The sequence below is a fragment of the Gekko japonicus genome, unplaced genomic scaffold (genome assembly GCF_001447785.1).
Source record: "Gekko japonicus isolate JY-2015 unplaced genomic scaffold, Gekko_japonicus_V1.1 scaffold3030, whole genome shotgun sequence".
NCBI lineage: Eukaryota > Metazoa > Chordata > Lepidosauria > Squamata > Gekkonidae > Gekko > Gekko japonicus.
In genome coordinates, this window is record NW_015164289.1 from 3,506 (window position 1) to 19,391 (window position 15,886).

Consider the following 15,886-nt stretch of genomic DNA (forward strand, 5'->3'; position numbering starts at 1 on the left):
GGCGGCGGCAGAGGGGGGGAGGGCCGGGGATGCCCACACACACACTCCACCCGTGTCTCCAGGCCCCGCCGGGAGTTTGGCATCTGTGCTCGCCTAGAGCACAGGCCAACCTCGGGCCGGCCCTGCCTGTATGTGAGACAAAGCCATAGGCTTACAGAAGAGCACTCTCTGTCTCATACAGACCTTTATCAAATTATATACAAGGAAAAAATTCAGATGGCCTTTCCTAATGAGGAAGCAATCTTGCGGCTATTTCTTAGCTTTATGGTCACTAACTGTTCGGGAGAGAGGAGTTTTTCAAGACTCAAAAGAAATAAAAATGAATTAAGGAGCAAGATGTCTCAAGAGAGGTTGTCCGCACTGAGTATTCTGTACACTGAAAGTGACAGACAAACAAATTTTGATGAAGTTTTAGATGATTTTGCTATGAGGAAGGCTATAAAATCGGGAGAGAGGAGTTTTTCAAGACTCAAAATAATTAAAAATGAATTAAGGGCTACGATGTCTCAAGAGAGGTTGTCCGCACTGAGTATTCTGTACACTGAAAGTGACAGACAAACAAATTTTGATGAAGTTTTAGATGATTTTGCTATGAGGAAGGCTATAAAAAACCATTTTTAGTCTTACTGTATTTGATGGTTGCAGTTTACTTCTTAATATGTATTTTAAAACTGACTGTTTAATGACAACATAAAGTAGATTCTATAAGTGCCACACTGTCAGGTAATCATGATCATATTATTTACACTTCCCAGGCAATATAATTTGTAAACTCAAGGTTGCTTTTTTTTTTAAGAATAACATTACAACTTCATTTTCCTAAAAATTAATGCTTACTCCACAAAAGGTTTACAAAGTTCAGTTACTGCAAAAGTTTTTCAGTGTTAATTTTAACACTTATGCATTTTTTCCCAATCACTATGGTATTTAACAATAACATCTTATGTCCTTTAGAGGAGAAATTGTGAATTCCAGAATTTTAAATACCCGTCATCATCCTTGGCTTCACTCAATTTTGTTTATAACACTCTTCCATTTTCTTCTAGTCGGGACGGTGGGGGATTGGGAGGGGCCTCACAAGTGGAGTAGCCTAGGGCCTCTCTTCATCTAAATCCGGCCCTGGTGAAGGCAACCCCCCTCTTCCCCCTATTCTCAGGCTCTTCCTCGGGTGAAACCTACAAAAAGGACACAATGGAGAGTGCTGCAAGCCCATCTCAGCAGCGATGGTGCCTGACAAGCCATTAATTTCACAAACCAAACAACAACCTAGGTAACTGCTCCTATCACTAGGACTTATTAATTTAAGGAGGATTGATAAAGACTTGACAATGAAGACTTGAATTAGCTACTGATTGCAGAATAATAATTTCAGCTGAAAATCCAATGAAAGTGATTTTAAAAGGCTGAAAAGATCAAAGGTATTTTATTAAAATCTATGTTTTGGGGAGATTCGGGTATAATGTTTGATGAATTTTCAGAAACTTTTGATCAACATGGTTCACTCTGGGATATGCTAATCAGGGCTCAGCTTGTGTAGGCACATTTGTTTTGTATCCATTTAACTGTCACGGTTGGCCAATCTTCTCTCTCCCAAGAATCCTGAAAACTGTAGCTAGTGAACATGGTAATGACTTTCTGTGAGAGGTTCCTGGCATCTTCCCAGAAGTCCCCAGTGCTCCCTGGTTAGAGGGAATGACAATTAAACCAGTTCAAATATATTGTATGGACATGCTCTGTGTCCCCCTCTTGAAGGGAAATTTGTACTGCACTCAGAGAAACAGCAAACATTGAGAAAAACAGGAGGTGCACTTGCCAGAAAACAGATAATCTAATATTTGGCTTCCATCACCAACTTTCACACAGTAACTGTATCCTCCTCCCTTTACAGTCTAAACAATTCCTACCATAGCTTTATTTGTGCCTACTTTCCATCCAAGGAGATCAGGGTGACATACATGCCTCTCCCGTCCTCATTTTTATCCCCAAGCAATTTTGTGAGGGAGATTAGGCTGAGGGGCAGCGACCAAGGTTACCCAGCAATTTTCATTGGCAAAGTGGGGATCTGAACTCAGATCTCCAAAATTCTATTTTGACACTTTAACCATTATACCACAGTGGCTGTCACAGGGAAAGGATCTGAAAAAGAAGCCGGGCAGATAGCTAGTAAATGTTCATCTCATTCTTCAGGGTGACATTTATTTAGTTGGTGGACAGAAAAAAATCCAACAAAGATAGCACCAAGTTGGATGGCACAATCAGCTCTGATGAGTGCCTGCACAAGCTAGTAGGACAGAGAGATTCTATATTGCTTCTGTATACTAAGTTCCTGTGCTGCTAAATATGCAGCCTTAACAAACCAGTACTAAATTAGTGCCAAACCAGTACCAAGTGAGCAGAACACTAGCCCTTTAAGAAAAGCAGCAGGACTCATGCCCAGGCACTGCTGCTTACACAGAAAAGTAAATGCAAAAGCACCAGCAGCCCAGTTTCCAAAGGTCAGAGCTGGCTCTGGCACCAGCATGCTGGCTCAGTACAAAGGCTTTTGTCACCCTCTCTAAACCCAGGAGCCCACATCTTCGGCCTCCCTTTCTTCTGTGCATCTCCTTGTCTCCCACTCCTCTGCCCACTGCCACTCAGCATGGCAATAATACCAGAAAATGTGCCATTGCTTCTAGCAAATACCCAAAATTGATGGTACCACACCAAACATCACAGTCTATAGTAAAATCATTTTTAAAAGTTTTGCCAAATTCTAGAGTGTCACAGTCACTTTTGGGTATTCACTGGAAGTGATGTCACAGGATAGGTGTGATGCCAATCCCCTCTTCCCACCTCATCACTCTCCCATTGATTGGTGAATGGATTTCATATGATTCCCTTGACCAGGCCTATAAATCTTTCCTTAGTTGGCACCAGGCATACTCTGATTTTCTTCCCCATGGTTGAAGATTACTTTAATCCCTAGGACAGCCTCTCCTTCCCCTGTATCATTAAGAAAAAGTGCATATGACTCTTTGTAGAGAAAGGCTTGCCTAAAGAGTTCCACACAGACAAGAATGAGACTAAGGAGATGCAGACAAGTGGCCAGGCACTGGACAAGAAGTAAGGAGGCAAGGGGGGGGGGTTGGGGCAGCTGAACATGGCACAGCAATACCCCATTCTCCTTAATGGATCAGCCCCCCTGAATCCAAGATGATCTTCTTTAGTGCATTTAAGATGGCATCCTAAGATATTTTCTTGGGAACAAGCCCCGCCAAATAACACAAGACTTACTTTGCAGTAGATCTGCTTAAGATTGCTCTCCTTGTCTTGCATCTCATCAGCTTCAGAAAGCCAAACAATATTCTTCACTCTCTCTCTTTCTCTCTCTGTCTCTCCAGGAGGTCCTATTCAGTTACAGTGAACTCTTAATATTAAAAATGAAACTGCTGTATGGGTTCCTGCAGAACAACTTCTAGATATTAATTGCCAGTGACTACTGACACTAATTATTTGCAAAGCACTCCCAATTAATGAAAACCAACTCCCACATTTAAGCTTCAGTTTTAAATAATGGATGCAGAGAAACATAAAAGTTATACTATTTAATCACAGAAAATGAAAGAAAAACAAAAGAAAGTCTATTCACTTTTACACAAAACACACATTTCACAAGGAGAAAAGGAAACATTTCTTTTTGCTAGATTTGTACTCCAAGGTCATAAAGACAGTTCATACAATGGTACAACAGGTTCTGGGTTCAGTTCCAATTTGCGTTCATAACTAGCAGTCTCCAGAATCTGTTTCAGAGGCAATTTTTTGTTCTGGAGCATGATTCTGCCATACAATGCACTGAGGCAGTTTTGTTTGACATCAGTTAAGAAGAGTACTTCTGAATGTATCTTCTCACCTTCTGTCATGCTTAGCAACAAGGAGATAGTGTTGTGGATCTAAACAACATGGATCTGGAGTAAGACCAGCATTTTAAATGATCTTTATATTTGTATATTCCCCTTTAGACTGGAGCAACTGAGAACAATGTACCTCTGTTGATTTCTTTACTGCAGTAATACCTGGAAAGGCTTCATAGTATAATAATGGAAAGTAAGAGACAATGGGGCCTTAAAAAAAAACCCGAGGCAAAACATCCTTGACATTTTACGAAATATATTGCTCTCCAAGGGGGACAGAGAAGGGTATAGACTGCAGCTTATATTATGTTATAATGTAGCTCAAGAGAAAAGGCGCTTTCTGCATCTATCAAGCTTGCCAGAATGGTGAAGAGATTTTCTACTTATGCGACAAAGTGTCCTCAAAAACAAAAACGCTGATTTCAAAAAGAGAGAGTGTGCTTCTGCTGTGGGAAAACAGCAGCATCTGTTTCAGAATGTCATTTTTTATATTTAGCAGCAGCACATCTTCACGGATCAGGCACAGTCAGCTAATCCAGAAACCCGCCTCCAGTTGCCTCCTACAAGTTAATACCAACTGATGCTGCTGCTCATTTTGCCTTCTCCTCTCTATCCAGTAGGCACCTCTCACTAATGCATTATGCTAATGGATCCCAACACCACCTACACTTGCAAGATGCTGTAAATCTGACCTGCTCACACTGTCAGATCTAACTGTGCTTAAGAGCAGAGCTCTGCCAAAACCTTCAGCATCCAAAATGCAATTCTGCTGGTTGATCGCCTCTCTATCCCATCCCCATACGAATGCTTTTGTTTTTCTGGGTCATAAGATATAGCCTGCATCCTCTGCTACAGATGTACTAAAATGGAACATATAATAAAATCAGGGAGGTCACTGAAGCGTGCTGTCTAGTGCCAGCCTCGACCTATTTGCACAGAGTTTTTCTTGGACTGTTCAATTTCAGTCTGCTAGCTATGTTTCTTATCAGATGTTCAAAGAGGGCAAATACAGAACGCCAGGGAACATTATAGCTTGCCTTGTGCAGCAGTCACTGCATGATTCCTTCAAGACAAAAGCTATAAAGATTGTATTAATTGCAAATATAGTTCAGCAGCAGCAGTGTGTTATTTCATGAATATAGCATTAGTTAAATTTTTGTTCTAGCTCATTCCCCATTTATGATTATATGGAGTGCTGCACAGAACAGCATGACATGCATAACAACTCAGATACAGTAAGTGAGAAATTACACAATCTACTACCATAAGTTATAGTGCCTAAGTAAGACCTTCTGAAGGTGCTGCCTTGCAAACAAGTGAGATCAAACTTGCCTGTACCAATGCATTATCTGTTTATGGTCCCAACTGGTGGAGCAGCCTGCCTGACAAGGTCAGGAAGGATCCCACACATCTGTAGTTTTTTTATGTTTGGAGGATTTCTAAATGCAATTTTAATGTATTGCTATTTTTTATTTATCACATTTTTTAAAAGTTTGTAATCACCTTGAATCTCTGAGATTATTTACCTTACTGCACTTTTCTATTCTATTCAGTCAATCCTAAAAGAAATCAACCCTGACTGTTCCCTGGAAGGCCAGATACTGAAGCTGAAGCTCAAATGCTTTAGCCACCAAATGAGAAGGAAGCATTCACTGGAGAAGACCCTGATGCTGGGAAAGACTGAAGGTAAAAGAAGAAGGAGATGGCAAAGGATGAGATGGTTTGACAGTGTTATCGATGCAATGATCATGAAGTTAAGCAAACTCAGGAGCATGACAGAAGACAGGAGGGCCTGGTGTGATGTGGTCCATGGGGTCGCGAAGAGTTGGATTCAACTGCGCGACTGAACAACAACAACATTTTCCTATTAATGTATGGAAATATATGCTTACTCTAAGGTCAATTTTGATCTCAGAGTGATAAAAGGGAAAGGGGTAGTACTTCCCACCTGGATGAATAAGGCATAGTGACTCTGTGTCTGAAAATGGCACATCAGATACAGGTTCCAACTTCAAGTTAAGTGTTTACCCTTTCTCTACATCATTAAAACTGACAGCAGACCAAAAGTAGTATAGTGGACAATTCAAGGGTTCAAATGATTGTCTATTGATTATTGCTGACTTCCAGGAATCTTTGGTGAACTGTTAACCACTAAGCAGAGTTGTAGAAACAGGTATTTTAAATCAAATTTAATTGTCATACAAATAAAGAGAGCCAGTTTGGTGTAGTGGTTAAGTGTGCGGACTCTAATCTGGGAGAACCGGGTTTGATTCCCCACTCCTCCACTTGCACCTGGATGGATGGCCTTGGGCAAGCCGTAGCTCTGATAAGAGCTGTTCTTGAAAAAAGAGCAGTTTCTGTCAGAGCTCTCTCAGCCCCACCTACCTCACAGGGTGTCTGTTATGGGGAGGGGAAGGGAAAGGAGTTTGTAAGCTGCTCTGAGACACCTTTGGGTAGTGAAGGGCGGGGTATAAATCCAATCTCTTCTCTCTTCTTCTTTAACTGGGCCAGGTGTTCTTACCTCACCCTTTTAATTGGACTGATATGAACCATCCCAGCTAGACCTGTAATAAGTGCAGATCGATGTTCTAGCCTTTGCTTAAAAGAATGAGGTTAAAAGTTCACAGCAATTTATGACTTTTAGCAACTTTAAATGAGGAAAAATCAACTAGGCTTCTCTTTCCTTAAGTTTAGAATGCTTTAACATATCAATATTGAACTACTGGAGTCTATAAACAATATCAATATATAGATTTGCCTTTTTCACCGTATTTTAAAAAAGGAAAAGACTTTGTTTGTATAGACACTTAAATGAACTGAATTGGTGTGATGCCAGTGAAAAGGATTTTAATTGAAATAACAAGAAGCACCACAAAAATTAATTGTCAAAGTTAAAGATTTAAGTGGTGTTCTTTACTTCAAAGGATCTAGAAATAATTGGTCAAGATGTTTTTAGAAAAGCCTAATTGGGGTGAACCAAAGGATAGGTGTACACTATAAGAGAAGAAGATCTGTTGTGTGTTTTTAAGACTTTATATTTTGTTTAAAGCTGAATATTTACTAAGATTACGTTATAAGGTATTTATAAGAACACCAACAAGTTGAATTATTTTAAGCTTTGCTATAGAAAGCTATTAAGCTAAAGACAAAAAGATGCTTGCTTAAAGAGAGACCATTATATACTTAAAACTAACCTGGCAAAGATCCATAAGCTACTTATAAGCAGAAAAGTTAAAAGATGAAGTCATAGAAATAAATCATGCATACCTGGAAGCCAATTAAAAAGTATAACATTTGGGATTTCCGGTCGGGGCTCGCCAAGAGCAGATGCTTGTAACAGCAGCTGCTCATCTGCTGAATTTTCCCACAGCTTTCTAGGGAAATTCTTACACCCTTAGAGGTACTCCCTCGGAGGGGGAGACCGAAAGCAAGAAGCTTGCTCCAAAACCCAAAATACAATGGAAACCTTCTTGGTGAATTTGGGACTGTTTCTATGCAGAAGGCAGAGGAGGGACACTCGACTAGATGCCGAGCACAAGAGAAACTCTACAGGACTGACGGAGTCTTTAAAATACAGAAAATGAAAGCTCCAACTACAGGACCATTGAGTAAACTAATATTACCCCAAGCCAGTATAAAGGGAAAAGAAGGAAGGGAAGGGTTTCCCTTTAAAGTGGCCATTAGCGGGATGACTAGGCAAATTTAAAAATAAAGAGGGTAACAATAAGAGGTAAAAGCATTTAAAACATTCAGAGATTAGATATGTTACAGCCTTCTTTCTCTTTTGGTGGTTTACGTTTAAGGTAACGTTCCAGAGAAAACTTCGGAGAAAGGACGAGGGGAAGGAAAAGTGAAACCACGACACCATGAAACCTGAGACGAGCAAGGAAGAGGGCATGATACAACAAAGGAGGAGAGAGAAGGAGACGCGATGCGATAAAGGGAACGGAAGTGCAGCAGAAAGAGAAAGAGGAATGACAGGAGAAGAGACATATGAAATAAAGACAGCCAGACTGTGAAATTTAAACAAAAAACAAGACATAGCAACTAGACATTACTTTAACTAATACTGCTTTATAACATAAGAACAAACTTTGTGATAGGAATATAAAGAAAGGAGATGAAGAGTGTCAATTTATACTAGAAAAGCACTATAGAATCATAGTACTAAATAATAACAATGGCTAGTGGTTCCAGAAAATCATCCCTAACCTCACCAGGACAAACAAGTGCCCAAACACAACTCAAATTTAACACTACAAATGTGGCACAGATGTCAATAAAAGACTTAAAAATGCTCATACAAGAATGTATGGCACAAGCTATTAAAAATACAGTAGATACAACACTGTCAGAACTAGTTAGGAAAGAAATTGAACCAATACAAACAAAAATGGGAGAAATGGTTAAAAAAGAATTAGAACCTATACAAACAAAAATAGAAAACATAGCACAACAGATTACAATTGAAACAGAAGACATAAAAAAACAAATAACCGAAAATAAGCAAGAGATACTAAAAATTGCCTTAGCATGTAATAATACAGAAGACAAACTACAAGATGTAGATCAAGAGGTACAAGAAGTAAAACAAAAAGTGGACAGAATGGAAGATACACCGATGAATTTGGAAATGTACAAAGCCTCCTTGGTCTTAAGGTGCCAAAATATCCCTGAAACTCTAGAGAAAAGTTTGAAAGAGGACTTAATACAGAACTTATCAGAACAACTGAATATAGGAAACTATGAAGAGCTGGAACATGAAATAGAAGCTATCTTTAGGAAAAGTACCTCTTATGCAAGCAGAAATAGAATACCTAGGGAGGTTCACATTAAATTTAACAGAAGATACATGAGAGATAAAGTACTGAAAGCCTCAAATGACACTAAAATGATTATACAAGATAAAGAGATAAAAATGGGGGTCCCGTGTGGCCGCGGATGGAAGCAGACGCAGGCTGAGTGAGCTCCTGCCTCTACCCTCCTAAAATCGACTATACATTGGACTATCCACCTGAAAATCGTGCTACAAAGGGATGGGAGGAGCATCTAAAGGGAAATCGAAAAGACATCAGTTACCGGAGTCCTCGGTGAAGACTTATTTTACAAGAACAGAGGCAACTAAAACTGCAGAATTACCAGAACAAAGGGGGCTCAACATGGCGACAGGCAACTCAACACCAGCTTCAAGAGCTACGGACGAAGACACTCCAATTACAAGGAAAGATCTTGTGGAGATGAAAGACAACCTTCTAAAATCCCTTTCAAAGATGGTAACGACTTTGATTCAACCTTTACAATCCCAGATCACTGAATTACAAAAGGACTTAAGCGTCACTTCTACTCTGGCTGAAAACAATGCTGAACTCACCCTCACTCTCCAAGAAGACATGAAAACAATCAGAGCCACTGAAAAGCAAACGAATGCCTGGATAACGGCCCTGGAACACCGTTCTGAAACTGAGAGGGCTGACTGAGAGGGAGGAACAAGGAAGAGACATGGAGCAGTTTATCTCAGAATGGCTGGCATCGGAACTCAAGTTGGAGGACGGTAAGCAGCCTTTCATTGTTAAAGCCTTCAGAATGGGCCCCCTGACCACTGCAAGGAGAAACCGCCCCAGAGACATTCTAGTATAGTTTTTATACCCTAAAACCAGAGACAGGGTCCTCAGGAAGGTGAGAATTCGGGGGTCACTACAGTTTAAAGATGATAAAATCCAAGTTTTGTTGGATCTGTCGGTGGAAACCCTTGATAAACGCAGAAACCACTAAGTTTTCGCTACGAAACTTTTCAAAGCTGGCATCCATTTCCGTTGGAGCCCTGCGTCAGATATCCAAGTTTTCAGGAATGGCCAACAGCATCAAGCAACTGATATTCCCTCTGGCAAAGGTCTTCTCAGTGCATTGAACCTCCAACTCACATCGGAGGAAGAGCAAGCCCTTTTGAACACTTGAAGAGTCCCTGTTCCTTTAGAACCGACTTACTGTCTTTGCTTCACGCCAGCAATCTTTACAGGGAATGTATACTGACGTTAATTGAATCTAACACCTCTCCAATACCTGGATTCATGCTGTTTGCACTGACCATGGACTGCTTATTCACTCATCTCATATGATGGTAATACTACTGTCCTATAATTTTTTTTTTTTAAATGTGGTCAGGTCTCAATTTTTGAAATATTGTAGACGGATGGTCTTAATCAGTCATGGATGTTAATAATATTATTTCTATTAACAGGTAAAAAATAATAAAGAGATAAAAATTTTAAAGGATGTGCCATGGAGGGTTAGGGGGAAAAGGCAACGGTACTCTGTATTAACCAATCGGTTACAGTCAAATGGAATTTCATATAGATGGTTATTTCCAGAAGTAATATTATTCAACTACCAAGGCAGAAGGCATAAAATTGATTCTATATTTAAAGTAAAAGAATTTCTGGAAAGGTTTGAAGGAAACTTAGGATGGCAAGGAGAAGAACAGGAGAGTGAAAATGAGGAAGAAACAAATGACCCAAAAGCAAAAAAAGCTAAAAAGAAAGGACAGGCTAAAGGGAAAAAAAGAACAAACTTCACCCCCTCAAAAATACAAGATACCAATACAGAGAAAAGACAAGAAGAAATGTAAATAAAATGGAGACAATGAATAAACCCAAGATACTCTTGGTCAACGTGAATGGACTTAATAGGCCCCCAAAAAGAAATAGACCATTTCACCAAATGAACAAACTTAAACCAGATGTATACAAGTTATATCTGGTTTGTTCATTTGGTGAAACAAGAAACTCACATTAAGAAAAAGGATACAAAGTATTTAACAGCAAAAAAAATTGGAAAGGTATTTTTTGCTGCTGACTTAAAAAAGAAAAAGGGTGTCAAAGAATGCTTATCTCCAGAGCTCAAATGATGGAAGAATCATTGCCGTTACCATCACAAGACAGAGTAAAAGGACGTTAATTGTAAATATCTATGCCCCCAACCAAAACCAAGGAAATTTTTAAAAATAATTTCAAGAAACACTGGCTAAAGAAAAAATTGATGAGATATGTATTTTAGGGGACTACAATGCAGTATTTGATGTAGAAATGGACCTTAACAAGAACTTTTTTTGAATTAGCAGATGAACAAAGTATAATAGATGCATGGCGAGTTAGAAACTATAATAAGAAGGATTTTACTTACTATTCAGCTAGGCATAATTCTTGGTCATGGATAGACATGATATGGATATCAACATCAATGGTCAATGAAATAATGGAAATGGAAATGGAGATACTACCAAATACATTTGCAGATCACAGTCCACTATTGCTAACGCTTCAGGGAATACGTAAAAAGATAAGATGGTCTATGAATAAAAATTTACTACATGACCAATGGAAATATATCAAATGTCGATAGAGCAAATGTAGTTACCCTTTAAAAAACTGTTCCAAAGTATAACAAAAACAGAAAAACTTCCAGACTCATGGAACCATGCGCTGGCCTTAATACATAAGCCTTACTCAGATGAAAAAAATATCAAAAATTATACACCTATATCTTTACTAAATACAGACTATAAAATATTTGCAACCATAATAGCTACAAGACTGAAAAAACTATTTGGACAAATTATTCACCAAGACCAGGCAGGACTTTTACCAAAAAGACAAATTAACAATAATATGCAGATAATTCTTAATATATTAGAATATTATGAGTTACACCCAGAAAAACAAATGGCACTAATGTTTCTTGATGCTGAAAAAGCCTTTGACAATGTAAATTGGGAATTCTTACTACAAAAATTAGCAGCCTAGGACTGTGGCCCACAATTCTACGCAAATATTAAAGCAATATATACTGAACAGTGGGCAAAAGTAATAGTGAACGGAGATATGACCCAAAACATTAAAATACAAAAAGGTACAAGACAAAGATGTCCATTATCTCCATTGCTATTTATATTTACACTAGAAAAATTAAATGATTTAGTCAGAGGCAATACAAAGATAAAAGGACTAAAGGTAAAAGAAGAAGAATTTAAATTACAAGCCTTTGCAGATGATTTGGTCTTTATATTAGAAGACCCAATTACCTCTATACCTTGTCTGATAGAGACAATACAAGAATATGGACAAGTGGCAAGGTTAAAAATTAATAATAAAAAAACAAATATACTAACAAAAAATTGTACACAGGACCAAAGGAACAAATACAAAAAAACTCTATGATGGAAATAGTTTAAAAAGTGAAATATTTAGGTATAATAAATCCTCTTTTTTTACCCTTTATTGCCTGGAATTGTTTGTTTCACTGTGTGATTTATTGGCTAGCCACACAAGTCAAAGAACCTTAGCACTCTCAGGGCTTTGCTTTCAGTAGCATCCTGCAAGGTTTCAATGCTGTTTCACATCCAAGGAAACAAATCTCAGACCAGAACCCCATTTTACTGCTGCAATTATAACCAGGAGGAACTGACAAGGTAGAGAAGTATGAAGAAAGCCTCAAAGAGAGGGACATATGGAAGACAGAAACAGGGAAGCAGGAACTTTTAGCCACAACACTGTTTCAAAGTACTCCAACTCTGATGGCCTACTTTTCTTTCTGGCTGGAGAAAGCAGTTACTATTTTCTCCTTTGCAGATAGTAATATATTCTCTGCATTGGCTGGGATTAATCTCAAGGATGATTCAGCACCATTCATAATAATCAAGATACTAATTGCATCACAGCACTATTTTTATTATCCTTCTTATAGGAAATTATTCTTATTGTCCTTCTTATGGGAAGGGTTTTTCTCTATCAAGAAACCCTCTTATGAACCTCAGTAGTTAATATGACAGACAGGATCCAGTATCACAATGGTGTTAAAAGAACACTGCTATTGTTCTTGGAACAGATAACAGAGGCACCTATCGAACCTAGGGACTAACAGCATCAGAAATGTCTTAGTTCTGCCTATGCTTCTATTGCCACATTACTGGAATGTAAGGATTTGAAGATAAACAAGAGTTAAACTCAAGCCACCAAAATAAAGACGTATCTTCTCAATAAAGAACAACACATATGTAAAGTATTAGTAAATTCAGTAGTGCTTTTGATATTTGAAAAAGGATGTAATTCTTTACCTGGGTAGTTTTTGCTCTTCTGCCATGCATACTGTTGCTATGGCTCATTTTTTGGTGAGTGAACCCTTCAGACAGGCAATGAGATTTCCTGCAGGGGAGTGTGTTATAATTATTATAAGAAGGAACATTCTCCACTGTGGCAGGTGAAGTTTTGTGGTTCCCAATATCTGGGCTATGAGATACGAAATTCTGACAGTACCCTCCCAGCATGTTTCGTGGGCCACCATTTGTTGTAGCAGCTGTGTTTTGAGGAGAATACAAATCACTCATGGAATTGGCACGCTGGCAGGTGACCAACTGTTGATGACTATTGCTGGCCTCTCTTTCTCGATTCTCTTCACCATCCTTTTCCTCAGCAGAGCCCAAGATTTCTTCATTGCTTGTTAAGTGTTCTTGACTGAGATCAGAAAGTGAAAATTCCAAGCTGTCCTCCCGCCAGATATCTGCAGATTTTGAACGTTTTTTCTTGAAGCTCATAGGCTCCAAGAAAGTGGTCCCATTTGTTGAGTATGGATGTTGCCTGTTACCTCCTTCAGCCAAATATCCATCAGCATAAAGTCTGCCTTCTTCGGAATTAGGCATACTCTGTATGGATGCTGCCATGTGAACTGTGCTACTATTCATGCTGTGAGTGACAGAAGAATCTGTATGGTAAGAAACTGGCCTTAAACCCATGTCCACTCTGTCTACCCAGATTGGGCTTCCAAAATCATCCAAGTTGCCTTCTTGGGTAAAAGGTTCCAAGCCATTTTCAGCTAATGACTGAGGGATACTGGGAGTACTACTAGATCGAGTGCTTACTTCTGAGTTTCTGTGAATAATTTTTCCTGAAGAAGCATGTCTGGTCCGTCGAGATGCTTTGTTTGAAAGGCGAAGTGAGCGTGATGTATGTTTTCGTCCCAGGCTGGCATGTTTCTCTCCATAGAACGGATGTTCTACATTTTGACTCTCTGCATTGCCCATGGTTTTAATGGCTGCAATAACAAGAAAACCCATGTTACAAATGCAATTTTTACAAACTCTAGCCCTTCTATGTTTCTTCGTATCTATATACTTGAAGCTGCTGACAAGAAAGTGTGGTTCTCTAACAACAGTATCATCTTATAAGCAATATATAGGCCATCATCTTCTCTTACACATCAACGCAGAAAACAGGGAATGAATTAAGACCAATGTAGGGTTACGGATAAATCCTGAGATACAGCCCAATGGATGAACGGGCCTATATATGTTCACAGTGTTACAGACTGCTTTTCTATGTACAAGTCATTCCTTGCCAAACAAGTGACCAAGGAATGAATTTGTTTACGGAAAGATGTCTTTGAGTGTTCACATGTATGACTATGCACATGTCATCTCCACTGTGCTACTGTGCGAAATTCAAAAGCAAAGTAAGTTGAAATCAATAAATATTTCAACCATATAGATTGCACAGAAGATCCAATTTATCATCACAATAGATTATACCAATATGTGCAATACTGAGATAAACTGTCCTTAAGATAAATAATGAAAATAACCCTGTCCAGATAATTTTTGTTTCTCTATAAGAAAAGAAGGACCAAAAAAAGATATGCAAGATATATGCCACTCCTCCCTCCTCTTACAGCCCCATGCATGGCTTCCAAACAATGGCAAGGAATATTGGAGCCTGCCTCCCACTGGCACTGCTCTCCTTAGGCCGCCACTGGCTGATGACATTGTCAGCCTCATTGGGGCTCCATGCTGTGGCCCCCACCAGCTCCCTCTCTCCCAACTCTGGCTCCGACAGCAGCTGTGGCAAAGGCAATTTCCCCAGGTAAGGACTGGCTGGGTGTGCTTCTGTCTCTCACAGCCCAGAGGTAGCCTTGGTGGTGTCAGGGGCAAGCCAAGTCCGGGCTGGGCACCAGCTCTGAACAGAATAGCATCACTCCCCTACTATTTGACTACTCACTAGTAACAAGTATTAAGAGACATATAATCTCAGAGTATTTACAATGCAATCCTAAGAAGAGTTATACCCTTCAGAATTTTAATGCAGAGCAGAGCTGGTCACACATAAATCCCCCCCCCCCTTTAGCACAGTGGTCTTGCAGCAGAAGGGGAGGGGTGCATCTCCTCTGAAAGTGTTGGAAGTCAGGCCCTAGTGGGTCTTTGGCAGACCCTGAGTTAGGGGATGCAAAAGGGGTTGGTCCTTCCCTGCAGCTGGTGATCTGTGGTGCCCCCTCTGGATGTCTGCTGGGGACAACAGGAGAAGCCAGATCCTTTATACTCCGCTGCAGATCTGTGGGGCTGGGCCAGGTTGGACCTTCAGGATATTAGTTAACCTTTCTGTGGGTCTCTGACTTGGGGGGCCTGCCGTCCGTAGACTGAATCTTGTATGCCCTTCTCTATGTTGACTTCCTAAGGAAGAAGGTGATCCATTATGCTGACAACTTCTGCAGTGTCATTCGCGGTATTTAAATAAATGCTAGGTTTTAAAAAACAAAAGAAAACATAATTTTAATGTGTGTAACTGTGTTTTAAGATTGTACAATTAGTCTTCATTCCCCATAGTCAGTTCTCCAAGTCAGTTAAAAAGTTAGTTAGTTAGTTTAAAAGTCTCTCTTTTCCAGTCCTCTTCACTGGGAAAGAAAATTAATTGAGAATATACCAGCATAAATAGTCAATGAATAGCCCACCCAGTCATTCAACAGTCACGAAAGCTCATACCCTGCAACAAATTTTGTTAGTCTTTAAGGTGCTATTGGACTCTTGCTCTTTTCTACTGCTACAGACAAACTAACACAGCTACCCATCTTGAGTAAATTGAGTAACTTTGTGCTTAGAAAATCTACATATTATGGCACAAGTTCAAGAGGCTTCTTTTACGGGGGGGGGGACATACTTTGTAGACAAAGGCATGGTC

The 15,886-nt window shown here is 39.5% G+C and overlaps 1 protein-coding gene across 1 annotated transcript in view; it reads right to left on the minus strand.

The window, feature by feature from the left end:
• Positions 1-11,860: 11,860 nt before the first annotated feature.
• Positions 11,861-15,886, minus strand: part of LOC107108355 (T-lymphoma invasion and metastasis-inducing protein 1-like) — a 50,099-nt gene continuing 46,073 nt past the window's right edge. The window contains exons 2-3 of the mRNA XM_015408782.1: positions 13,000-13,973; positions 11,861-11,890 (exon numbers count right to left, since the gene is read on the minus strand). Of these exons, the coding sequence (XP_015264268.1) occupies positions 11,861-11,890; positions 13,000-13,973 (1,004 nt within the window). The remainder of the gene's footprint in view (positions 11,891-12,999; positions 13,974-15,886) is intronic.